The sequence below is a fragment of the Euleptes europaea genome, chromosome 1, assembly GCF_029931775.1.
Source record: "Euleptes europaea isolate rEulEur1 chromosome 1, rEulEur1.hap1, whole genome shotgun sequence".
NCBI lineage: Eukaryota > Metazoa > Chordata > Lepidosauria > Squamata > Sphaerodactylidae > Euleptes > Euleptes europaea.
The window spans coordinates 144,006,877-144,034,851 of NC_079312.1; the positions used below are offsets into that span (position 1 = coordinate 144,006,877).

General features: G+C 43.7%; 1 protein-coding gene across 2 annotated transcripts in view; it reads right to left on the minus strand.

The window, feature by feature from the left end:
- Nucleotides 1–27,975, minus strand: part of HELZ (helicase with zinc finger) — a 217,260-nt gene that overhangs the window by 84,919 nt on the left and 104,366 nt on the right. Inside the window, exons 13-15 of one of the 2 annotated variants that reach the window (XM_056851923.1) lie at nucleotides 13,816–13,946; nucleotides 8,935–9,114; nucleotides 8,342–8,443 (exon numbers count right to left, since the gene is read on the minus strand). In XM_056851923.1, the coding sequence (XP_056707901.1) occupies nucleotides 8,342–8,443; nucleotides 8,935–9,114; nucleotides 13,816–13,946 (413 nt within the window). Of the gene's footprint in view, nucleotides 1–8,341; nucleotides 8,447–8,934; nucleotides 9,115–13,815; nucleotides 13,947–27,975 lie in introns of both variants that reach the window. The other variant, XM_056851917.1, reaches the window with a different exon arrangement.

A 27,975-nucleotide genomic window follows, 5' to 3' on the forward strand; every position in this document is an offset into this window, starting at 1 on the left:
GTGTCTGTTCAGTATCTAGATCTCTGCTGCTCACGACACTATCCCCCCCGCAGGGCCCCCCATCCAGGGGGCCTGGTTTATTGGGGTATGAGGTATGAAACTGGTGAAGCAGGTCGGGTGTATGGAGGTTCTCTGCAGGCTCCCAAGACCGATCCTCGGGACTGTACCCTTCCTAGTCGACTAGGTATTGCAGACCTCCACGGTGTACATGAGAATCCAGGATGTCGGGCACCTCATATTCCTCCTGGTCATCAATCACCACAGGAGGTGGCGGCCGAGTTGGAGATCGGGTAGGGTCGGTCGGCCTGGCTGGTGATAATAGCGATCGATGGAAGACCGGATGGAGGTGTAGGGCTGGTGGTAACTGGAGCTGGAAAGCGACAGGGTTCCACAATAGGGAAGGGGCCAATGAAACGAGCACTTAACTTTCGGAAGCGTCCTGGAGAGCGAAGGTATTGGGTAGACAACCAGACGCGATCTCCAGGTTTGAGCATCAGGCCTTCTTGACGTTTAGTATCTGCAACTGCTTTGCAGGTGTCTTTCGCCCGTTGGAGCTGTTCTTGCAGTAGATTCTGTAGTGCTTGCAATTCTTGTAAGCGAGTCTTTACAGCGGAGACATTGGTAGGCGGGAGGCTCGCTGGGAAGTACCGGGGATTGTACCCGTAGTTTGCGACAAACGGAGTCTGCTGCGTAGATGAGTGTACTGTGTTGTTATAAGCGAACTCTGCAAGCGGCAGCAGCGTAGCCCAGTTGTATAACATGTATAACTTGTATAACATCGGAGATATTGTTCTAAAGTGGCGTTAGTTCGCTCCATTTGGCCATCAGATTGGGGGTGGTATGCAGAGGATAGGTGAACTTGGGTGTCGAGACATGAGTGGAAGGCTTTCCAGAACCGGGAGGTAAACTGAGAACCTCTGTCAGATATGACATGGGCTGGGAGCCCATGTAACCGGAAAATGTGCTGGATATATAGCTGAGCCGTTTCCTGGGCTGATGGAAGCTTTAGACAAGGAATGAAATGGGCCATCTTGGTGAGGAGATCCACGACCACCATTATACAGGTATATCCCAGGGATCGGGGTAATTCGGTGATAAAGTCCATGGAGATGGTGTCCCATGGACCAGCAGGTACTGGTAGGGGCTGCAGCAGCCCGGTGTGTTTCCCCGGAATATGTTTAGCCCGCCGACACGTATCACAAGAGCTGATGTAACGGGCTACGTCCGCACAAACCCGGAGCCACCAGAATTCACGGGTTAACAGGTGCAGGGTCTTATGCTGCCCGAAATGTCCTGCGGGGCAAGAGTTGTGGGATAGTCGAAGGACCTGGGTATATCATCTAAGTAAATGATGATGCAACGGTCCAATAAGTCTCGGAAGACGTCATTCATCAGTCTCTGAGAGACCGCGGGGGTGTTAGTCAACCCGAACGGCATCACCAGGTATTCGTACTGCCCGTACTGGGTGCCAAACGCAGACTTCCACTCATCACCTTTGCGAATCCTAACCAGGTTGTAGGCACCCCGAAGATCTAGCTTGGTGTATACCTGGGCTCCCTTTAGCCGGTTTAACAGTTCAGGAATCAGCAGGAGGGGGTACCGGCCCCATACGGTGATTTTGTTCAGAGCTCGATAATCATTACAGGGCCGCAGTTCCCCAGCCTTCTTTCTTACGAAAAGGATTGGTGCCAAAAGTGGAGAGGTTGAGGACCGGGTGAAGCCTCGGGATTGATTTTTGGAGAGAAAGCCCCGTAATGCTTCCAATTCGGGTTCAGACATCGGATACAAGCGCCTAACTGATAGGGGGCTCCTGGAATTAGGTCTATGGCGCAATTATAGGGCCAGTGCGGGGGCAGTTTATCGGCCCCTTTCTCCTTGAAAACATCAGCATAGTAGCATACTTGGACGGCAGCAGTGGTGTCATGGTGGAGGTGGTAGCTGACAGGACTGACGGAGATACGTGGTGTGGGTAAGGCTTCTGAAATTGAAGCTCTTGTTCCTTCCAGTTTATGAGGGGGTTGTGAGTATTGAGCCAGGAGAGTCCCAGAACTAGGGGAAACCTTGGCATGTGAGACACATCAAACCGGATTTGCTCCGTGTGCTGATGCACCTGAAGAGTGACTGCACAGGTTTCTTGGGTTACAGGTCCTGACCGTAGGAGGCGTCCGTCAATGGCTTCCACCAGAACTGGAGTTTCTTTAGTTTGAAGGGGGATTTGGTGCTGCTTGGTAAAGTCAGCATCGATGAAACACCGAGCTGCTCCAGAGTCCAGCATGGCATGTACACAGAGCCAGCGTCCATCTGGCAGGTGGAGCTTGACGGGGATCAGGAACGGACCTTGGTTCAGAGTGAAGGGCTCGGGGGAATCAGGAGCAAGCCCCAAGTCAGGAGCCCCACTCAGACTTGGGGCGAGGCTTTTGGTGGAGGCGGAAGGCGATAAGGTCTTGTAGGGTGGAGGGGCGGTCTACCCGGGCCAATTCATCGAGTACTTCATCGGCCAACCCTTCCACATATTGATCCATCAAGGCCGCTTCATTCCAGTTCAGATCTTGAGCTAAGAGCCAAAACTCTGTGGTGTAGTGGGCCACTGCCTCCTTCCCTTGTTTCAGAACCCTTATCTTCCGGTTGGCTGAGGCTGCTTGTTGGGGGTTTGCAAAAGCAGGAGAAAAATAGTCTAGAAACCCCTGGAAGTTGGTAAAGGAGAAGAGCCAACCAATAATGGAGTTGCCCATTTGGCCGCCTGCCCCTTTAAGAGACTGATGATAAAGCAAACCTTGGTTTTATCTGAGGGGAAATCCTGTGCCCGTAACTCAATACAGAGCTTGCACTGAGCCAAGAAAGCAGCAAATTCCTCTACATTGCCTCCAAATTTTTCTGGGGGATTCACTGGCCATTTAAGCTGAGGAACGGCTGCAGCTTGTTGGTGCAGTTGTTGCTGCAAATGAGCGACGGCCTGGGTCAGTTGCTGCACCTGTTGCAGCAGGTCGGACATCGTGGGCCCGGCTGCAGCTTCCATTCTTTGCAGTCAGCCGGTTGCGATAAGGAAGGAGAGTGGGAGTTGTAGGTGGTGGAAGCAATCTGTCAGTTCCCGGGCAGGGCTAGGAGGCTGGGTAGTCGTGCGGTCCAAGGTCGAGTTAGTGGAGATCAAAGCACGAGTCCAAACGCGTCCAGAAAAAGAGTCGTTAATCAAGCCGAGGGTCAGAGTGCCAGGAATTCAAGCCGGTCGGAGAGAGGGTCAGGAACCGAAGTGGATGCGAAGCAGTCCAAAAACTGAATCGTTGCTTCCACGGAGAAACCTTTCAACAGCCTGGGATTATATGACCCTCCGGTAGTGTGCTCATTAGCCCCATCAATTACCTAGCCTGGCTCCTCTCAGTATTCAGGGCTTTGTGTCTGTCTATACTCCCGTGCCTGCTTGCGACGGGTAGCTAAGTCTTTGCGTAATCTTTCCCTAAGCCTATCTATCCGTGGGGGTGAATCTTCTATCCTTGCTGGCTGACTCTCCTCATCGTTAATCATGAGAGGAGTGGGAACATCTGACTCCGATGGAGGCAAACTGCCAACTTCAGAGGCGACAGAGGGCCCCGCCTCTGCCTCTGTTACCAACTCAGCCGGATCTGTGTCTGTTCAGTATCTAGATCCCTGCTGCTCACGACACTAGCCTGTCAAGATCATCCTGTATCTTGGTTCTGTCTTCGACCGTATTTGCTACCCCTCCCAATTTAGTATGATCTGCAAATTTAATAAGCATCCCCTCTATTCCTTCATCCAAATAATTTATAAAAGATGTTGAACAACACAGGGCCCAGTACAGATCCCTGAGGAATTCCACTAGTCACTTCTCTCCAAGTGGATGAGGAACCATTAACTAGCACTCTTTGGGTGCGATCTGTCAACCAGTTGCAGAGCCACCTAACAATAATAGGATCTAATTTGTCAACTAGAATACTATGTGGAACCTTATCAAAAGCCTTACTGAAATCTAGATAAACTATGTCTACAGCATTCCCCTGATCCAGCAAGGTAGTAATTTTCTCAAAAAAGGAGATAGGATTAGTCTGACATGACTTATTCTTGAGAAACCCATGCTGGGTATATGGGTTCATATAGGTAGGTACAGTCTATAAGTACAATATTGTACCTCCTGAGCCATATCCCAGTGTTTCTTTAATAAAAATCCTAGACATTGCAGGCTTTCCTATTAGCATTATTGACTGCTGCTAACTACATTGATTTCACAATTTGTATTAATTAGATAAAATTATATTTGCTGTTGGCAAGCTCTTGGATTAGTGCATATAGACACAGCCGGGATCCCTCCATAGATCAGCCAGAAGGGGTTTGCATCCTTGGAATTTATTTCTTAATTTGGCCTCACACAACATTTGGAACAGTAAAAGGGTATGTATTTCTCTAATCTAAAAGTCTGAACGAAATATCAGTGCAGCAAAGGATATCCTGTACTTCAAAGAAAGAAGAAAGGTAATTGACAATATGCTTGGGAACAGATGAATGCAGGTGCATTAACTCACACATTCTCGTTCAAAGGTAATAGCAATGTCTCAGTTAACTGATTCCAGAATTCCCCCCAGAGTTCAACCTAACCAAATGGTGACCATATAAATTTAGCTTTATAATTCCATTTGGGCCACAAACCTCATTAAAGAAAACATCAGCACCCTCAGTTTCCCCTTCCTTAGGAGATAATTTCCCACATAGCCATTTTTCCTCCAATCCACCACTAAGGTTTGAAACTCTTGGCTATAATCCAATCAATTTTCAGTAGTATCCTGTTTCTCCCACTATCCTAACACTTTTAATGTATTAAGTTAGCCCCAAGAACTCCAGCACTTTGTGCCAGCAGTTGGGTCCCATCTCTTTATTTGGCTCCAGCAACTGGCTCCAAACCTCGGATGGGAATGCAAAGTGGGAGATGTGTGTGTGACTTTACATCAGCCCTACCACCCAATATAGGTGCCCTTAAGACCGCCCTACTCTCACCTACACTGCTTTTTCCTCCCTACAATGAACCTTACTAGACTTCACTCACAGGGACAGGCTCATGTGTCTTATTTCCTCTTTCTTCTCTTCTTCCCCCCCTTTCTCTTCAGATTAGTAATATCTGCTTAGATTAGTATTTAGTAGAAGTTAGGATGTGTAGAACATTTATTGAGTGCGTGCACGCATGTATCCAATTCTGTATTCAATTTGCTAATTAAATACATAATAGCAATTGTTCTTTCCTTAATACATTCATAACTTTAATCCAATGCTTGTTTATTTCTAAGAATCTGTACACCCTTATGAGGCATTAGATCAAATCTTGTCCCCTGGCACCTAGCAGAATGCCACTTATAATAATTGCCTAGAGTGCACGTGTATAGGTGTCTGGCACATAAATGGGGGGCACTCCTATAGTTGGGGTACATACACATGTAGGCCATTTGGGTAACATTGCTGAATTTAGCAATTTTCATCAATAATTCTATGTTATCTTTTGCTTAAAGTTGTAAATGCTATATTGTATTCTAGACATGGATTAATTCAGAGAGATTTCTAATTCAGTTCTCTTTTTGTTTGCCAGATATCAACTTTTGGTTTTATGCTATAGGTTTCATAGTAAATATTAATCACCAATTTTAATACAATCTCAGTACACCAGTGATATTCTTAAACCCCACTAAAAATCAATTCTATGTAAATATGTTTCCTTGAATTTAGCAATGTTGGAACAATGAAGAAAAAATATATTCCACTTCACAAAGGTTGAGTAATGAAACTTCTATGGTTTTGTATTAGATGTCTAGCATAGCTATCTTGCAAATAACTGTGATATAACACTTATTTCACTGTATCATCTTGCTACTTCTCACAGTTGTTTAACAAAATCTAATTATTTAGGAATATTTTAAAATTCAGAAACTGACATCAAAAGCACTTAATTTTTTTTTTAAAAAGAGAGACAAATCCTGTCATAAAGAAATCCTGTCATAATTGAGAACTCTACCAAGGAACAGAATTATCTTCAATCACTTCATATGCAAGTCATAGCAATTAAAAATCTGCAGGACATACTGGACAGTTATATTCAAACTAGAAGATGCCATCTAAAGACAGCTGCTTAAAATCAAATCTGAATGTGAAATTCAGCCTGGCCCCTGCTTTTTGGCTACTGAAGCTCTGTTAGGGTTTCAGGGTAACAACACTACAGTAACAGAGAAACCTACAAACATCAGAATTCCCATCAGAACTGAGCTGAAACCTAGCAGCTGTGCCTCATTCACTTCCTGACCTTTAGTCACCAAGCCCTCTAAAATCTCTTTCAAGTGGCTTTCTCATCCTCCTTCCCCAAGGCCAAATGATATTAATGAGCAAATATCCACAAATCTTGCACTGAGGTCAAAGCTAAAAACTCAAACATAAAATGAGTTTTTAGACAAGAAATATCATCCTCTTTCTCAGAATAGTAAGCTGATTATAAGGTCTGCATGTAACAACTTTCATTCTCTAAAACAATTCCCACCATATCATAAGCAGGGCCCATCAACCCTCTTGCCAACAGACCACTTGCCAACATTTATTATACATACTTCTGGGCCCACCTTTCTTCCACTGCAGATGGAAGCCAAGGAGGGTAACAATATTCAAAACAACAACCATAAAAAATTATTGAACCAATAACATAACTAAAAACTAACTAATATAACTAAAAAAATCTCCTTAAAGACAATAAACAAGTCAGCAAAGCCTTACTCCTAGAGTAATAATTGCATCCAGAGAACTGCTTAGCACATACCAAATGCCCTTTTAACTAAATTATTTTGGCAGCCACTCCTGAAGACAAGAAAGGAGGCCATTCCAAAGAAGCAGGCAGCAACTCAAAAGGCCCAAGTCCAGGCTACAACACAGTACACCCCGGCCAGAAGAAAAAAAGCCTCAATGGGCATACAAACTGCTCCAAAAGGCTTCTTATGACCCAGGAAAAAATTAAGTGTGTGCTCCAGCACTCAAGGGATTTCAGGATTTGACTTAGGCCTAGTCTTGACAAGAAGCAGAATGAGTTGGTAATGAGGCAGCCGGAGTGATGAACAGCAGAATGAACAGCACCATATCAGACTGCAGGTGAAGGATTATATTTTTCAAACCTTGTAGTGGAAAACTAGCCTACCGTACAAAGCACTAGGCTAGAACTATTTCTCACTGATTTACTACTATTTGAAAAATTTGCAGTGAGTTTTTACATGGGGCCATAAAATAAACATGATCTTCCCACCGACAGTACGAAGCGGTAAAGTCCATTTTTCCACCTCAGAATGCTACCTTTCTATTTTTCCACATGTGTAGACCAGGCTTTACTCCCCCATCTATGGTGTATATAGTCAGCCTGGATCTAAATAAAATAATATTGAGATCATTTTAGCTATAAGAGTGTCTAATCATTTGGTAGTCCCTTTAGGTAGGATTCCTGCTTCTGGGAAGGTGTTATTGATGACCCTTGAGGTTCCTGCCAGCCTTCTCTGTTCCTATGGAATTGTGGAGGAAGGTATGCACTCTGATTCCAAGGCAGTCCCTGAACAGCAGAGGAAAAACTTGGCAGAAGACTAGCAACCTTAGTTATATAGCACGAGATCATGTTGCTACCTTGGGTTAATTTTGTCTTGTTTATATATAAACATTTGCTTGCAGAGAGACTCTGTCCATGACTGACATGCCCTCGCTTCAGAACAGCAGTATATAGGAGTCATTCAAACCTTAATAGCAGTATTTGCAGCTAAATGGATTCATAGCTAAATGTAAATTTGTGGTTTTATAGCTAAAAAATTTCCTAAAACTAGGTTACTTTTTAATTCTTTAACGTATGTGTGAGCTCAAATTCTCCTTCTCCATTATTTTTCTTTTCCTAATTGCACTGATACCCATGAGAAGTCGATTTGCATAAATGGCTTGCTACTGGACTAATTTCATGAGACTCCAAATGTTCTCCTAATTTACACACATTTCTCTCTCTCTTTTTTAAAAAGGTATTTTTTCAAAGTAAAAAGCAATTCTTAACTAAGGATTGGGGGGATCTTTATCATTTTAAAGGACCATATAAAATTTTGTTCAGCTAGTAAAAGCACATATATCCATCCACATAAGAAAGGCTTAAAAAAGGATGTCTTTATCTTTGATACTTGAAACCAACACTGATATTGTTCCACATTCCATTTTTGTCTAAATTTATACAAACGTATAGATTTTAAATGCCAATAAGTTTGGAATTTCTCATTTTAAAAACTATTTAGAAGAGACACCTTTTCTTAAGATATTGTATAGATACATAATAAGCCTTAAAAAATACCTGAGAGGTCTCGCCTGGGGATTGCCTGCTTCTACATATGGATGTAAATAATCCTTTATGTAGAGATCAGCAGCACTATTAGAATGGGTGCAAATGAGAATCCTGCTGGAATAAATGGTGCAAATAAAAAAGCAATGAAGAAACAGAAAACCATTCAAAGCAGTAAAAATACAAAAAAATAGTGACCATCTTTCCCACACTTTTCTTTTAATGAAATTAGTCTGTGAATTTTATGGTTCAATGATGCTTCTAACTAATTTCTGTGGGAAGATTTAAACTTTCAACACAGCTTTTAAAAATCATTTTTTATACTTTACTCAATGCAGATTTAAAATAAAGATAGCCATTACAACTCTACACACTGCACAGCTTTCTAAATATGATGCAATGTATATATTCCATATATTGCCAATTTTAAATCATTCTTCTAAATATAGACTACACCTTTAGACTGTCAAATTCTCTCCTGAACAAATATACAAAACAATGATGGATGGTTTTTTTTAAGCTGGATGGAAATTTTGCTTTCTTTCCCTTACATAAATGGTGGCATTTGCCTTCCAATTAAATATCTGTGTATCATCCCATCTCACCTAGTATCCTGCTGTTGAAGTATATGCTTGACTGCCTGAGCCAACGTGAAGGTTTTGCCTGTCCCATAGGGACCGATGATAAGAACAGGAGGCAACTGTATTGAGAGTGGAGTTGTGATAGCCAGAACAGCCTCCTTCTGCTTTGCATTGAGCCTAGGATCCAACTGCTCATCCCACTGTCTGTACAATAGAAAGCATGATATTTAGCAACACCAAAATGCTATAAATTAAAATGAAATTACAGTCATTCAGAGGCATGTCCAAAACAAGTGTTCCAACAAAACATACTGTTCTTGAACTTTGACTACTATTAAGGAGTAAATGACAAAGTTACTTCATCCTGTGTATTAGTTACACTATCTAGTTTTAAAACACCTAAATTTAAAAATCTACCCATTTTTATGTCAACTCAGTTTTCTCATCACATGTATAACAGCTTAATCAAAAGCCATGCAGAAGTCTGTTGTAATTAAATGATTAAAACAAATACTTCTTTATCTTTCACTCTCTACATACTGTATTTCAATAAATATTGAATCTCACAAAGCTATCATTCCCTCTCATAAAATGTAAGTCCAAAGCACATTAATAGTACCTGTAAAATATAACTCAAAAGACCTGCAATCATTGAGGGACTGGATAAGGTCCTTCAAACAACAGTCTTTAGCATAAGAAACCTGCATCAGAGACCTAGAAAAATGAGCATGTGCTTATTGAATGAATGAATGAGCATCAGAACAGGAAACAGCTCTAGAGACATTCCGCTGTACTTAAGAGGTTAACAATTTATACATGCGGTTTTGGAGGGCCAGTGGCAGATTTAAAAGTAGGTACAGAAAGTAGAAAACACCTGTCACTGAAGCACATATGGTCATACTTTTGTAATGTGATCTACCTCAGTGTTAGATTCATGGAAAGTGTACATGAAGTGTAAGGAGTTAAAACAAAAAGGAATTTAATTCTTTTTGCATATAACTGCTATGAATGAAGTGCTAGAAAGATGATATGGATGGAAAACCAAAATATAAAGAAAAACTAGAAGCAAAAATCATCTTGAGTTAAGTCAAGAAATACAGAAACTCAAGACAGAAATAGCTGTATCTGCATTAAGAAAGCAAAGGTCACTGACTACACTAAAAATGAAAAAATGACAGGAATGATGCAAAAAATAATAATCAACAACTCCATGTTTTGGGAACAAAATCATCCCAAAACTTTTAAAAAGAACATTCAATTTTGAAGGAGAGACACTGTCCTTCAGTGTTACTCCTCTGAAGATGTCTGCCACAGCTGCTGGCGAAACGTCAGGAAAGAAAATACCAAGACCATAGTCACACAGCCCGGATAACCTACAAGAACCAATGAACATTCAATTTATTGGACTAAAACATAATCTGTAATAACATTACAGGGGTTATTTATAATGATATAGGAAATATGAAATTGTTTATTTGCAAACCACATTCAGAAACAGACCTCTGAATGTGAATCCTCTTGTTCAATTAGGAACCAGAAAGGCAAAAATTGCTGCATGCAGCGCTCATGGTAATAGATCTTCCAGTACTTGCAGCCATACATTAGGTTCTCAACAAGAGCCCATAAACTGTATACAGAGCAACAGTAATAGATGTAACAGCTTTGGAAGGTGATCAACCAGCTCTCCACTTTCCTCCCCATTGAGGGTGACAAGGGGGACAGACTTAGCCACCGCAATTTAAGAAGGATGTAGACAAGCTGGAACGTGTCGAGGAGAGCAACAAGGATGGTGAGGGGTCTGGAGACCAAGTCCTATGAGGAAAGGTTGAAGGAGCTGGGTATGTTTAGCCTGAAGAGGAGAAGACTGAGAGGGGATATGATAACCATCTTCAAGTACTTGAAAGGCTGTCATAGAGAGGATGGTGCCGAGTTGTTTTCTGTTGCCCCAGGAGGTCGGACCAGAACCAACAGGTTGAAATTAAATCAAAAGAGTTTCTGTCTTGACATTAGGAAGAATCTTCTAACAGTTAGAGTAGTTCCTCAGTGGAACAGGCTTCCTCGGGAGGTGGTAAGCTCTCCTTCCCTGGAGGTTTTTAAGAAGAGGTTAGATGGCCATTTGTCAGCAATGCTGATTCTGTGACCTTAGGCAGATGATGAGAGGGAAGGCATCTTGGCCAGCTTCTGTTCACTGGGGGTGTGGGGGGGGAGGTAGTTGTGAATGCCCTGAATTGTGCAGGGGGTTGGACTAGATGACCCTTCCAACTCTATAATTCTATAGATTCTGTGATTCCACCTCCCAAAAATGTTTAGCAAGTATCTGTGGCCTAGTAATATATATATTCTATGAAGAGGAGGTAAAACCATTACCTTTTTATTAATTGTCTTACAGCACTCCACTAGATGGTGTAAGTGTAAGAAAATGAACAAAAAGGGACAGAATTGATGTAAGGTGCTGAGACTGATACTTCCAGAACTTAGTATATAGAAAATAATTGTGTCAAGACTGTTTTTTAAAACTATGCCACGATGGCAACTAGACATAAAATCCCTTGTGCTTTTTATTATTATAAGAACATGAGAAAAGCCATGCTGGATCAGATCAAGGCCTAAAGTCCAGCAATCTGTTCACACAGTGGCCAACCAGGTGCATCTAGGAGGCCCACAAAAAAGACAACTGCAGCAGCATTACCCTGCCTGTGTTCCACAGCACCTGATATAACAGGCATGCTCCTCTGATCCTGGAGAGAACAGGCATGCATCATGACTAGTATCCATTTTCACTAGCAGCCATGGGGAGCCCTATCTTCCATGACCATGTCCACTCCCCTCTTAAAGCCTTCCAAGTTAGCAGCCATCACCAAATCCTGGGGAAGGGAGTTCCACAACTTAACTATGCGTTGTGTGAAGAAATACTTCTTTTTATCTGTTTTGAATCTCTCACCCTCCAGCTTCAGCAGATGGCCCCACAAAACCAAATGTTAAAAACACATGAAAAATACACTATGTAGTCACAAGTGGTTACCATTACACAGTCATTCTGTGGAAACATTTTGAAGAACAGCTTTCAGAAGTAGGGACATGAAGGACAACACAGTAAGGGAGAGGCAGGCAAAGAGAGATTCCTCAGAGTGCCCCTCTCTGTTCCCACAATGTCTTGCTTTATATTTATTCCAAAAATAAAGCCAGTGGGAACGCTCCTCATCTCTGGCCCATTGTTTCTTTCCCCATAGTTTCCCAAGGCAAAGGGGAAGGACAGACAATTTTCTTCTCTATCTGTAATCTGCAATTTAGGATGGAAAATTTCACAATAAAACTGCATGAGCAACTTGCTGAGCAGTTGACCTCTACCTCAAGCCCCTGGACCTACCAGGAGAAAGCACTCCCTTCCCCCTCAACCTTACCCCATTGAGTTGATTCCTACCCCAAAAAAAACTGTAGAAGCTTGATCTCGGCCGAAAGGAAAGATATGTGTTTCCTGGACTGTAGAGTTATGAGAAAAGAGAGTAGTTTGTGAAATACCACTATTTTCATGAAAAAGTAGGCAATCTTTTTCAAATGGTTGAGACCCTCTCCTATCTAAATCTCTAGTTTCTGTCCACAAGAAGGCTGACTCAGATAACAGATTAAAAACCCAGAGCACAGTGCATTGCATGAGTTCAATAAATGGGTCTTGCTTTCTTCAAAGCACACCATCGCAATATACATTCACTGAAATGAATGCTTTGATTCAGTGATTTCTTACATATATGGGAGTTCTATTTTGTATAGGGAATTCTCTTGCTGCAAGAATAGTTACATTTCTTTTTATTGAATCTTTCCACTGAAACAAACAGTGAAGCAGGAACTCTTATGTGTGATTCAGTATTCAACATAGCCATACACCCTGAATATGGAAGGGGAGGTGACTTGGCACAACTGCTGATAGGAAAACAGCTACTGAGGATGAGCACTACTTTCCCCACACGTTTTCCTAGGAGAGCCCAGGACCAGAAGACAAAAAGAAGTAAGAACATTAAGAGCAGGGGCAGGCTGACTGTTAACATTACTGCAAAAAATCTCAGAGTTCCACCCTCACCACCACCCCTGACAGGGCTAGAAAAGAGAATAAGAGCACCTGGCTTTGTCCTGATGGTCCAGGCATGGTATGGCTAGAAAGGTGGAGAATAGGCCTGGCAGTTTAGATTTATTGGCCTACAGATTCCATGCAAACTAAAATATACAGGCTCAATAAAACCACTCAGCAGTTTATTAATTATAGGGTATCCTATAACACACTGATCTAGTAGGCTAAACTAGAGAGTATATGCTTGGAGCATCTAGGGGTTCAGTCACTGATATTTCTACTGTCCATGATCAGGTCACTACTATTCCACTTGAAAGAATTTGGGACAAGTAAATCATATTTTGGCAAGTTATTTTAAACACAAGCCCTTGGGACAGGGCAGGTAATTATTTAGATTTACATGTGATACAAAGGTCCTCTAATGGTGGAGTTTTCTTCTGGCACAAAACATTCCCTGGAATGCACTTCTACCACCAAAAAGGCTTATTTCTTTTTTAAAAAAAACCTGCCACTACTAGCAGAACCCATGTATTACTTGCAATGGCAACTGGCAAGAATAACTATCGTTACTAGCTTCTGTTTTCTAAAGCTGCTTCTGTAAAACAGGATTCACTTCATTACAACTTACTTTTGATGTCAGAGAAAATGTAAAAGGCTGAAATCCTAATCTTATGTTTCAGAGGATGTTAGCTATTTACAGCCCTTTCACTTTCCGTTACTGCAATACACAGATGAGCAAAGATGCACTTCTGATGTAAGGGCATGCCTGAGTCATCTGTTATAAGTTATTCAATATAATATCAATGTCAGGTTCCAGTATCAAAGTGTTTGCATTTTTGTACCTGTTGGGACTCCAAGGTATTGTGGGAGTCATGCAGACATCTGGAAAGAGAATACTGTTGTCCTTGATCCTGTCCAAAGCATAATGCATTTCACAGAGTGGTAAGCGGTTTAACTGAAACTGAAGTTCAACCTACAGTGCATACAAAATGAATAAATGAATGAAAAGGTGTGCCAGAAAACCAGTGGTCTTAGGCTTTGTTAAACAGAGCTAATTCAATTATATTTGCCAACTAATTAAAATACCCAGCAAGGTCAAGCAAACAAAATCAGTATCTTTACTAGCCATCTTAACTTTGAATAATCAAAAGCCCAAAGGAACATTTTTAAACAGAAGCAAAATTTGTGTTTGTAAGCAACTGCATATATACATGTACATTTATAACTCAGTGACATCTTTTAGAGAACAGAATCCAGCCTTCTCACAGAACTCATTTTTTAAAGTTCAAAAGGATTATACAATCAAAACTTAATAAAGGACAAGGTCAGAAAATATTCACAAAAAAGAACAAGTTACAAAATACAATATATGGTCTATGAGCAGCAAAACACCAACACAACCCTCAAATCTCCGAACAAAGCTCAAAAGAACATAAAGAAAACAGTAAAGCAAGAGGGAGTTTGGTAGAAGGCTTGAAGACACAGTGAATTAACCTTTTGACTTCCTTTAGGCATCTGGGAATGGAGCGAAAAGAGACCCAGAATGACAACAAAACCCTGGACTTTGGAAGGAGCAGGGTGAACTGGAAGTCGTTATGGTAGCACATCAGAACTGTTGCAAAGTTGTGGTCCTAGAAAAATAGTTCAAGAACCCAAGCAGCTTCTTGCAAGGAATTTGGGGTGACCTGGCTCTACCTTGCAATAAAGGTATATGTGACAATACCAAACAAATGATTTCTGACTACCTGTCAACTTCTCAAAAACAAAAGCTATATAATATCTTCTATTAACACCAACCTAAATAACACAACACTGTGTGCTAGATTTCAAATGATCCAGAATAATTTATCAGGCTGGATTTTAAAAAAAATCTCACAGGTCATGATCTTAAAGCCTCTTTGTCAACATAATGTGTAACATTGAATTGCTGACTTCAATGGGTCAGGGTGGGGTTTGTATCAGACTCTGCCCTCAGTATACTGGGAACAACAAGAAAAACACTGGAAGGCATCCATCTGAAAACAATGGGAGAGGAGAAGAAGGAGAAGAGGCAGCAGCAGAAGAGATGGTTTTTATGTGGTGACTTTCTCTACCACTTAAGGAAAAATCAAATTGGTTTACAATCACCTTCCTTTCCCCTCCCCACAATAGACACCCTGACTGTCAAAGTGCCCATTATTAATATATTTTGGTAACTGGCACTCTAAGATCAAGTCAAAAGCTACTTCCAGGGAAACAGAAACAGACATCTATATTTTATTAACCCATCACAGAAATAAAAAGTGTTGTTACACACACACACACACACACACACACATATATATATGCACCGTATTTTTCGCTCCATAACACGCACCTGACCATAAGATGCACCTAGTTTTTAGAGGAGGAAAACAAGAAAAAATCTGAGTCGCTCTCCTCCTCCATGGAAGCCAAGGTCTCTCACTCTGACTGACGTCAGCTAGAGGACTCCTGACCGCTCTCCTCCTCGGCCTCCGCTCTGTCGTTCAAGCGCGCCCAGCCGGCTCTGTGCGGCTCCACCCGCCTCGCAGCTGGCCATCGGGGTGGGGAACGCCTGCTCGCGTCGTTCCGGCGTGCCCAGCCAGCTCTGTGCGGCCCCGCCCGCCTCCCAGCTGGCCGTCGGGGCGGGAAAAGCCTGCTCCCGTCATTCCAGCACGCCCAGCCAGCTCTGTGAAGCCCCGCCCGCCTCCCAGCTGGCCGTCGGGAGGGGGAACGCCTGCTCGCATCGTTCCGGCGTGCCCAGCCAGCTCTGTGCGGCCCCGCCCGCCTCCCAGCTGGCCGTCGGGGCGGGAAAAGCCTGCTCCCGTCATTCCAGCACGCCCAGCCAGCTCTGTGAAGCCCCGCCCGCCTCCCAGCTGGCCGTCGAGGCGGGGAACACCTGCTCACGTTGTTCCGGCGCGCCCAGCAAGTTGGTCTTCCCCGGCTTCTGCGGGCCGTCTGGGCTGCTTGGCTCCTGCCCCGGATGGACCGGGCTAGGGTCCATCTCGGGACACACATTCACTCCATAAGACACACAGACATTTCCGCTCACTTTTGAGGAGGAAAAAAGTGCGTCTTATGGAGCGAAAAATACAGTATGTGAACTATGAAAAAAGTAGTTAGGTATTTTAAGTTCAGGGTTATTGGCACTAAGCCACATTGTACTAAATATGACACCCTTCAAACTAAAAATTAAAAGGCATACAATAAAAAGTAAAGCAGACTATGAATATTAGATAGCATTACTAAAAGTCAAATTCTGAAGCAGTCGAACTATCCAAAAATAAATGTCTTAAATTTCTGGGGTGGAAACTACCATAACCCCCAGAAATTTTACCACAGTAATGCAGTGTTATAGAGAAACCCCTTAAGTTTGTTACAATACCTTATAAAGGAAAACCAAGTCTATCTTAGTAATGACACATCTCATTTTGTATTTCAGGAACATTTCTTGATCTAATCAATTATTGGCCTTGATTACTGTTTTTAGAAACATACACAACCCAACTACACAGCAGTATAATCAGTATGTATACTAATTATAAAAGTTAAATGAGAACATTAGGATTCATGCACAATTTTTCAACAGATTGATTGGAAAGTGACATTGCTAACTTCACTTGATGAGAAAAAAAATGCCTTCAGTGTGTTCTTGTGGCCTTTATTTAAAACATTTTCTGCTAGACAGCCACATATATTGATGCTACCAGGCACATTCCGCAAGACTGAGGGATGGCGGTGGTGGTTCCATTTTTTAAGAAAGGGAGGAGAGATGAGCCAGCAAATTACAGGCCGATAAGCTTATTAAGCATTGTCAAGTAAACAGTTGTAGACTCTATTTAAAAAAGAACAAGTAATAAATTTTTACAAAAATATTCTTTAGTATGAGAATTATGTTATAATCACATTATTATATTCATAATGTTGAACATAAATATATCAAAAAAGTGTATATAACCATACACAGTACTTATCCTACAATAAAGACATTTAAATGATATCACATGGGCGCAAAATCATTCTCTTTGCCTTTCTTTCAAGTAAGTCAAGTTTTTTAAGCTGATCTCCGTTTTTGGCTTTCAAATATTTTCATTTAACTCAAGTTCTTAAGGCTGGTCTCCATTTTGGTAGTGGTACAGGATACCGGTCACTGCCTGTTTCGGTCCTTCTTCAGCCACCCCAATTAACCACGGAAGCCTTCAGCATCTGGGTTTAGGTTCACAGGACTACTTCTTGTGGAAGGTCATCTACCAGAGGGTCACAGGGGAGATGGGATTGCGAGCAGATGAGGAGTTAACGCTCTTGATCGCATGGCTGGGGCCAGCTTCTTCGGATGCAGCCAAGCGACACTATGCAGTGCACGTCGAGAACCCTGAAATGGCACTCAGGACAGTGTGGCAAAGCTTGACGAACACTATGGCAGACCTACAGACATCGAAAATGTTTTCTTGCGGAAACTGAAGGACTTCCCTAAACTGACTTTGAAAGACACTCCCAAACTATGGGACCTACTGGATGTCCTGCTGGAGGTGGAGGCGGCCAAGAAGAATCCACAGCTGTCCGGTCTCGTGTGTTTGGATCAATTCAGCGGACAGGACAGGATTATTGACAAGCTGCCTCTCTTGCTGCGAGAGAAGTGGGGCACAGAAGTGGCTACCTTCAAGGTGAACAACAATAATGCCTACCCCCCCTTTTCGTTTCTCGTTGACTTCATTAGGGGAACAGCGAGAGACAGGACTGACCCTCACACTGGTTTGGATAAACTCTACGGCAGAGCTCATGAAGAGAAGTTGGCATCCAGAGACACGAAAGTCAAGGCCACTATCTCTGTGCAGAAGACGGAAGTCTCAGCTGCTACGCTGCGACCTAAGACGGAGAGGCCTGTGGGAGCTTTCTGCCCACTGCACAAGAAGCCACACTCGCTCAATAAGTGCAGAGAGTTCAGGCAGAAAGGGCTGGACGAGCGGAAGGCTCTGGTGAAGGAATACAGATTGTGTTACAAGTGCTGCGAGTCTAAGGACCACTTGGCTAGGGATTGTCCAATCAGCATTCTGTGTTCGGCCTGTGGCAGCGACAAGCATCCCACAGCTCTTCATGCTGACCTCATCTTGTCACAACACCCTATGATGGGCACCACCACACAGGCATCACTGGAGCCTGCAACGAGTCTCCCTGCAATGGCGACGGCAGTGACTACTGCCCCTACTCAGGACAATGCTGTTAGCACCCAGTGTACTCGTATCTGTGGTGCTCCAACGAAGCAGAGAACCTGTCATCAAGTGTGCCTTGCTAGAGTTTTCCCTACGGAACGCCCTGACGAGGCTGTGAAGATGTATGTGGTGCTCGATGGGCAAAGTAATCGTTCGCTAGCCAGTCCTGCATTCTTCCAGCTCTTCCACCTGGATGGTGACGAGATACAGTACACCCTCAAAACGTGTGCTGGTGTCCAGCTCACGGCGGGGAGGACAGCCAGTGGATTCCAGATTGAAGCACTGGAAAGTGGTGCTCAGTTCCATCTCCCAACGCTATTAGAATGTGATGCGCTACCCAATGGCCGCGGACAGATTCCCACACCAGATGTCGCACTCTGCCACCCTCATCTGCGGCCAATTGCTGACCACATACCTGACCTGGACCCCGAAGCGCAAATCCTGCTGCTGCTGGGAATGGATTGCTCTGACCTGTTCTTATGCCACGAACAGGTCAGAGGTCCTCCCGGCTCTCCGCATGCTCAGAAATTGGAACTGGGATGGGTTATCATGGGGAACGTGTGTGTGGACCGCCTCCAAACCCCAGCCACTGTCAGCATCTTTGCCACGAACATCCTGGACAATGGCCGTGTTTCTCATGGGAAGCCATGCCCGGATCATTTCACAATCACTGAGAAAAGTCTCTATACCTTAGGCTCCACAGTATTCCAGGTGACCAAGGACGACAATGAGCCAGCCTTGTCCATTGAAGACAAACAGTTCCTGAAGCTGATGGAGTCAGACCTCGAAAAGAATAAGGAAGGAAGTTGGGTCGCACCACTCCCCTTTCGAACACCCAGACGACTACCCAACAACCGCGAGCAGGCACGAACACGACTCCTCACACTGCGCAGGACTTTAGCACGCAAGCCAGACATGAAGGCTCACTTCGTGGATTTCATGGACAAGATGCTAACGAATGCCCGTGCTGAACTTGCACCACCACTGAAAGAGGGAGAAGAATGCTGGTATCTTCCCTTCTTTGGAGTGTACCACCCACAGAAACCTGGTCAGATCAGAGTAGTGTTTGACGCCAGCGCACAGTTCCAGGGTTTCTCATTAAACAAGGTCCTCCTCACGGGACCAGACCTAACCAACAGTCTGATCGATGTTCTCCTGTGCTTCAGGAAGGAAGCGATAGCTGTAATGGCCGACATTCAGCAGATGTTTTACTCCTTCCTTGTTAGAGAGGACCACCGCAATTATCTGAGCTTCTTGTGGTTCAGTGATGAACAGCACAACCAACAGATTTCAGAGTATCGCATGAGAGTGCATGTCTTTGGAAATGGGTCATCTCCAGCTATTGCCAACTACGGTTTACAGCAGACGGCAAAGCTGGGGGAGATGGAGTTTGGCTCCGAAGCTAGACGATTCGTGGAACGGGACTTCTACGTGGATGATGGATTGAAGTCTGTATCTACTGCAGCCGAGGCCATCGACCTGTTAAAGAGGACGCAAAAAATGTTGGCGGTGGCTAACCTTAGATTGCACAAGATCGCATCCAACTGTATGCAGGTGCTATAGGCCTTCGACCCAGAGGATCAGGCAAAAGGTATAAAGGACCTAGAATTAGATACCAACATGTCACTCATCCAGCGCAGCTTGGGGTTGAGTTGGGACATCATAAAGGACACCTTCACCTTTCACGTACCGGGACACGAGAAGCAGTTCACTCGGCGAGGCGTCCTCTCAACAGTGAACAGCCTGTTTGATCCCCTGGGGTTCGCAGCTCCAGTGACCATCCAAGGGAGGCTTTTCCTTCGTGCGCTTTCCCTGAGAACAAAGGACTGGGATGAGCCGCTTTCCCCCGATCAGATCCAGGAGTGGCAAGCTTGGCGAAACTCCCTTCAGAGCCTGCAGGACGTGAACATATGCCGCCCCTATGTGCCGACTTCACCTGCCAGCGCCACCCTTAGAGAACTGCACATCTTCTCAGATGCATCTACTAAAGCCATAGCGGCCGTTGCATACCTGAGAGTCACCGACAAAAAAAGTCATATCCATGTGGGCTTCGTCATGGAAAAGGCAAAACTGGTGCCACGTCAAGGACACACCATTCCCAGATTAGAATTGTGTGGGGCCGTGCTGGCCGTAGAGCTGGCAGAGCTCCTAACTAAAGAGATAGGTCTCGAGCTCACAGTCACCACCTTCTACACAGACAGCAAAGTGGTGCTGGGCTACATTCATAACCAAAGCCAGAGGTTTTACGTGTACGTGGCCAACCGAGTGGAGTGAATCAGGAAGTCCACGGAACCAAGCCAATGGCGCTATGTGTCCACGGACCTGAACCCAGCAGATCACGCGACCCGGTCAATCCCGGCATCATTGCTGGCAAAGTCTATGTGGCTGACAGGCCCACAGTTCCTTCGGGATCCAGACAGCCCCAACCGGCCCGAGACGAGGTATGACCTCTTAGCCCCAGATCAGGATACTGACGTGAGGCCCGAAGTTTCCTGCATGTGGACTGAAGCGAGGACAGGACTCCAGTTAGGGACACAACGTTTCCACCGCTACTCCACCTGGGCAGCGCTCGTTCGGGGAGTAGCCCGCCTGATCCACTTTGTCCGCCACAGAAACTCTGAGACAGTGTCAACAGACGAACGACATCGCGCAGAACGGCTGATTCTGTCAAGCATGCAGCTCCAGGCCTACTCAGAGGAAATCAGGTGCCTCGAGAGCGGGAGAGCAATCCCGAAGACCAGAACCCTCGTTAAGTTAAATGTCTACCTCGACGACGAGCTGTTGAAAGTGGGTGGGCGTTTGAACAGAACGGATCTAGCCTCAACAATAAAGAACCCCATCGTCCTTCCAGCACGGCAGCATATCACCATCCTTTTGGTGAAGTATTATCATGAATCAGTCCACCACCAGGGACGGCATTTCACAGAAGGCGCCGTCAGAGCAGCTGGACTATGGATTGTGGGCGCGAAACGATGCATAGCAGCCATCATTAACCAGTGCGTAAAGTGTCGCAAGCTCAGAGGGAAGCATCAGCACTAGCTGATGGCAGACTTGCCAGCGGATCGACTCAGCATGGACCCTCCCTTCACCAACGTAGGGCTCGACGTCTTTGGACCCTGGAACGTAGTTGCACGCAGGACGAGAGGAGGACAAGCTTGTAACAAGCGATGGGCGGTGCTTTTCACATGCCTGAGCATACGAGCTGTTCATATTGAAGTGATCAAGTCCTTGGATGGTTCCAGCTTCATTAACACCCTCAGACGATTCCTCGCCATGCGCGGACCTATCAAGATGCTCCGTTCCGACCGTGGCACAAACTTCGTGGGAGCCTGCAGAGAGCTGGGGATACGAGGGACTGCAGACTTTGATCCAGCCCTCAGCTCCTACTTGATCTCCCAGGACTGTACATGGACATTCAACCCACCCCATGCATCCCATATGGGAGGTGTATGGGAATGCATGATAGGAGTAGCACGTCGCATCCTAGATTCCATGCTGATGGGAACTCAGTTACTCTCCCACGAAGTCCTAACTACCCTTCTGGCGGAAGTTGCCGCTATCATCAACGCCAGACCCTTGGTTCCGGTTTCCTCAGATCCTGACTACCCGACGGTACTGACACCAGCCACCTTGCTGACGCAGAAGACTGGAGACTGGCCAGCACCCCCAGGGGATTTTGTCGCTAAAGACTTGCACAAGCAGCAATGGCGACAGGTTCAGGTGCTAGCTGACACCTTCTGGAAGCGATGGCGACAAGAATACCTCCCACTTCTGCAAGGCCGCCACAAGTGGAAAACCTCTACACCTGATCTACACGAGGGAGATGTGGTCCTGTTGAAAGACAAGGAAGCTCCTCGGAATGCATGGCTATGGGACTTGTGGAGAAGGCCATGCCAAGCGCAGACGGGCGAGTTCGCAAGGTCGAAGTATGCGTCATCAAGCCAGATGGCGCCAAGACTCTTCCCAGACCAATCACTGAAGTGGTGCTTTTGTGCGCCAAAGAATAATTCCGGTGAATCCTGTTAGACCGTGTGCATGTTCTTTGGATATGCAACCTAGTTGTGTGTAGTATTGTATAATCCCAGTTAGACTTGTTATATTAACCATAGTATGCATGCAGTTAGTGGAATTCATAAGAATTCCAGGCGGGGAGTGTGCTGCCCCAGCAGAACGCGAAATGTTACATAGAAAATGTTTGTAGTAGTTAGCCCTTTAAGACTTAGAATCGTGGGAAATGTAGTCCAGACCAACACTAGGTCAGATGTTTCTGAACTGCATGCTAATTGGCTATCAGAGCTTCTTCTTCCCACAATTCCCTCCGGCCCGGGTAAATTGAAATCCTTTGTTCTACCAAGACCGAGACATAAGAGAAAGGAGGCTCCCAATTCATCTGTTTTTTCACAGACTCTAGATATGTTCTGCATCTACTTCCTGTTCAGCGATGTGTGAGTTGAGAGATTAATCCTTATGCATTTGTGTGAAGAAATAATAAAGACGTAATCTCATGGACATTAAGAGTTCTGTTGTCACTACTCAAAAGGGGCCTGGGGACTGAGCTCCAGGTGCTGGACGAGACAACAACTATCATATATACAGTTGGAATTACTTGTTTTGAATATTAAGCATTATCAGCAAGTTCTTTTCATTTTCATAAACCTTTAATGGCATATAAATTGTTACAATTGATACGAACAATGGTCATAAATCTTAAAACCGATAAGATAAAATCATAGCCAGTAACATCAGATATCAGAGGTTATACGTTTTTGGACATTTAGCACTTCTACTAAAAAACTGGCGACATCCACAGTAACCTCTGGAACTGAATCATTCATTAAAAATTGACATTTACCTTTATTAGACAGGTAAAACTTGGGATGTAACCAGTTTTTTAACCATTTTCTACGAGGTGTTTCATATAGAGGGCAATCACATAAAATATGTTCAATTGTATCCAAGGAATTTGAATTACAGGGGCAAGTCTGTTCATGAATTGGGATTTGATGGAACCTTCCATACAGTATCCTAGATGGGAAGGCATTGACCCTGGCAAGAGAGAAAGCTCTACGGAGAGTAGGTATATCCAAATTATAAAAATAATGGGGAATACTGTCTGTTTTATTCAAAAGGCACAACATTGCTGAGGAGCAGACAAAAGGTTGAGTAGGATGCAACCATTGTAACTCTGTATCTAAAAGACGATGTTTGATTATTTTAAAAATGTGCTCCTCTGTATATGGAACCAAGTCATCAAGAGAGACTCCGATTGATCTTATTTTAGTCAATATCAAGTTGTCCCAGGATGTATTATGAAGTTCTTTTAATAATAGAGATAAAAGGGAACCTTGCTCCGCTCTAAAATATAGTTTAAGCCAGTAACGGTTAATAACCAGGCCTTGGTTTCGCACAGGTTTTGGCCTAGTTCAGAGATGATTGCGTAGTAGGACACACGAGGGAAACCCAAAATATGTCTAAAAAAATTGGCTTGAAGAGATTCTAAATCGCGATTAAAAGCATTTACCCAGATAGGGATACCATACAAGACCTGGGGTAAAATTTTAGAGTTAAACACCTTAATTGTGGAAGGGATGTATTGGTTGCCCTTATAAAAGAAAAAGGACTTCAATTGACTCGCAGATATTTTCCCTAATTTAGTGATTCTACTTCTGTGTACTGCCCATTTACAATTATAATTAAAAGAAATGCCCAGATATTTAAAACTCTTAACCTGTTGGATTTTGGCCTTCCCAATGCGCCAGCTGGAGGGCGACCACTTCTTAGAAAAAACTAAAACATTGGACTTAGAATAATTTATTTTGAGAAAATTTAGCTGGCAATATTTCTCAAAAGCTACTAAATAGCGTTTGAGTCCAATTTTGGTATAGGATAAAATGGCAGTATCGTCGGCATATAATAAGATAGGGATTGTTTTGCCACCTAATTTTGGCGGGTGTCCATTGATAGGGTCTAAAAAACAAGCCAAGTCTGACAGAAACAAATTAAAAAGAAGGGGAGCAAGAATGCAACCTTGCTTCATACCTTTATTTAATGGAATTTTCCCAGTGAGGCTGCCGTTTGAGGAAAATTTAACTTGGCTCGTTGTGGATGAGTGTAGTTTCTTTAAAAGGAATAAAAGACGCAGATCAATTCCTAAATTCAACAGCTTAGACCAGAGAACGTCTCTGTTGATCGAGTCAAATGCAGTCTTTAAGTCAATAAAGGCGACGTAGAGTTTCTTACTGCCCAGTTTCATGTACTTTTCTGCAAGAGTGGCCAGGATCAGACAGTGATCCAAAGTTGATTTATTTTTGGAGAAGCCAATTTGCTCAGGGCCGATTTATCAGCAAGTTATATGCCAGACACTTGCTTGATAAGTTAGTTGTGTGGTTAGATCAGGAGAAGGTTATTGTGCAGGCTCAGGCAGGTTTTAGAGAAGGTAGAGGTACAATTGATCATCGTCTAATTCTTCAACACCTAATAGAAAAATATAGCTCTAAGAATTTGACCTCGCTATACGCCACCTTTGTAGACTTTAAGGCAGCTTTCGATTTGATCTCAAGGTCCCGGCTATGGGCCAAAATGGAAGCTTCTTCCATAGACAGGAGGCTCCTTTTTCTTATACACGCTCTGCATGTGCAGATGGCAATCAGAGTAAGGTACAATAGATATGGGCACCTTACAGAACCAATTGAAACATCTAAAGAAGTCAGGCAAGGTTGTCTTCTGGCACCCATGCTTTTTATCTACTACATCAATAATTTGGCTTGTTGCCTGAATTGCTGAATTCAGGCAACAAGCCAAATTATTGATAAAGTAGATAAAAAGCATGGGTGCCAGAAGACAACCTTGCCTGACTTCTTTAGATGTTTCAATTGGTTCTGTAAGGTGCCCATATCTATTGTACCTTACTCTGATTGCCATCTGCACATGCAGAGCGTGTATAAGAAAAAGGAGCCTCCTGTCTATGGCCTTCCATCCTCCTAAACTGGTGCATCAAAATATTCCGATCCTCCTTTATGCGGATGAGGTAGTGATGCTATCGAGGACCCCAGTTGGCATGAAAAGACCACTGGCCTGTTTAAAATCATAGAATCATAGAGTTGGAAGGGACCACCAGGGTCATCTAGTCCAACCCCCTGCACAATGCAGGACATTCACAACTACCCCCCAACACACACACCCAGTGACCAGAAGATGGCCAAGATGCCCTCCCTCTCATCATCTGCCTAAGGTCACAGAATCAGCATTGCTGACAGATGGCCATCTGACCTCTTCTTAAAAACCTCCATGGAAGGAGATAATTTCAAAAGTTTATGAAACGTTTTCTTTCTTTTTGCGGGAGAATTTAAGCCATTATATGGATCGTCATTATCTTCAATTGTTCCATCTTAACCACTTGCGGCTGATTCATCTAGCTTTTGTTCATCGTCTTCTTGACCTGGGGGACTATCTATAGCCAAAGGTAGCACTTGTTGTATTTCCTTATCTTGATCAATCTTCTGTAGCCCATCCAGAGAGAGGATAGTCTTGATCATGCTGAGCAGCTCTTTTATCTCTTGTTGTTCTTGACTGGGTATCAAGGGTTCCAATTGGGATAGCTGAAAAATTGCCCCTCACAGTCCTTGTCTTCTCTCAAGTCTTCTCAGTTGGATTTCTTCCACAATCTGTTGATCTTCTGTCAGGGTCTGGGCCTCTCTCCGGTTTCTGGGAGATGATGTGGGTTGATAAAGGAGTTCTTCAATTAACTGATCAGCCTTTGTTTCTGACTATTCTCCTTCCTGATGGTAGTGAAATATTTAAAGCATACAGTGCTATCCAGCGAAACCAAATTTGTCTCTTATGTAATATGGTTCTCAGGTCATCAAATTGTTTTCTCTTTTGTATAAAACTAGCCGGTAAATCAGAGAAGACTTGTATTTCCTTCCCATTATAAGTGGATTGTCTCTTTACACCCGTAAGATTTCGTCTCTTGTTCTTTGATGGGAAAATTTGACTAATACGTATATTGTAAACTACCTTGAAGACTTAAATAATATAAGGCTTATTTATTTATTTATTTAATTCATTTGTACTCTGCCTTTCTCCCCAATGGGGACCCAAAGTAGCTTACACCATTCTCCTCTCCTCTATTTTATCTTCATAACAACCCTGTGAAGTAGGTTAGGCTGAGAAAATGTGACTGACCCAAGATCTCCCAGATACTAGTCTGACACTCTTAACCACTACAACAGTTTAAAATAAATACATATCTGCTATGGGTTTATAATTGTTAACATCATTCAGATCCAGGGTTGGTGTCTTTATGAGGGGTTTCATGATGACCTCCTTCAAGAACACTGGCACTCTCTTTAGTACTGGGTCTATTTGCAATTTTTCTTGTAGAAACCAAGAATTCATTTAGTTTTTCAGCAATCGCTTTATCCTCCCTTACAGTTCCTTTACTCCCATTGTCATCCAATGGTCCAACCGCTTCCCTAGCTGGTTTCCTACTCCTGATATACTTAAAGAATTTCTTATTGTTTGTTTTGATGTGTTTAGCAATATGCCCCTCAAAAGACTTTATTTCTCTAATTGCTTCCTTCACCTTACCCGTTAGCCATGGTGGTGACCTCTTGGACTTATTACTACCTTTCCTGACCTGGGGTATACAATCTAGCTGAGCCTCTAGTAATGTGGACTTGAGTAACCCCCAAGCCTTTTCCAGAGATTTAACCCTCCTAACTGTTCCTTTCAACTTCCTCTTTACCAGTTTTCTCATTTTAGAGAAGTTCCCTCTTTTAAAGTCAAAGGTAATTGTGTGAGATTTCCCAGTCCCTTTCCCACTTACATATAAAATAAATTTGATGCCACTGTGATCACTATTGCCAACTGGCTCAACTACATCCACATCCCGCACCAAGTCACTGGCAGCACCACAGAGTATTAAATCCAGGATCGCCTCCCCTCTGGTTGGGTTTATGACCAACTGTTCGAGGACACAGTCATTTAGGATGTCTAAAATTTTTATCTCTTTGGCTTGACTGGAGCATACATTTATCCAATCGATATGAGGGAAATTGAAGTCTCCCATTATTACTACTTCATTACCTTTACATGCTTCCCTAATTTCATTCTCCATCTCAAGATCACCCTGAGCCATTTGGTCAGGAAGCCGATAGGATGTACCCAGTACTAAATCACCTTTGGGGCCCGGAATCGTCACCCATAAGGATTCTGTGGACGGGTCTGCCCTTTTTATGGTCTCTAGATTATTAGACACTATGCCTTCCTTGATATACATAGCAACACCCCCTCCGATACGCCCTTCCCTGTCATTTCTATACAGTTTGTAACCAGGGATGACCCTATCCCACTGGTTCTCTCCCCTCCACCAGGTTTCTGTAAGGCTGACTATATGTTTTCTCTTAAAACCATGCACTCTAACTCCCCTATTTTTGCTTGGAGGCTTCTAGCATTAGCATAGAAACACCTCCACACTGTTTCTCTCTTTCGACTTGCCTGGCAAGTGCCTTTGGGCATCTTTAAGTGGCTATCCAGCATTTCCCCCCCATCCCCTTCCATGTCCAAGTAATTCCCATGTGGGCAATCTGAAGCAATTTTCCCTTTGTCCCTTTGTGCACTGAGTTTGCCTGAACCAGATGCTTCTCAGCTCCTGTCGGCTTTCCCCCCAGGTTCAGTTTAAAAGCTGTTCTGCCACCTTTTTTATATTACGCGCCAGCAGTCTGGTTCTATCCTGGTTCAAGTGGAGCCCATCCCTTTTGTATAGGCCCGGCTTGTCCCAAAATGTTGCCC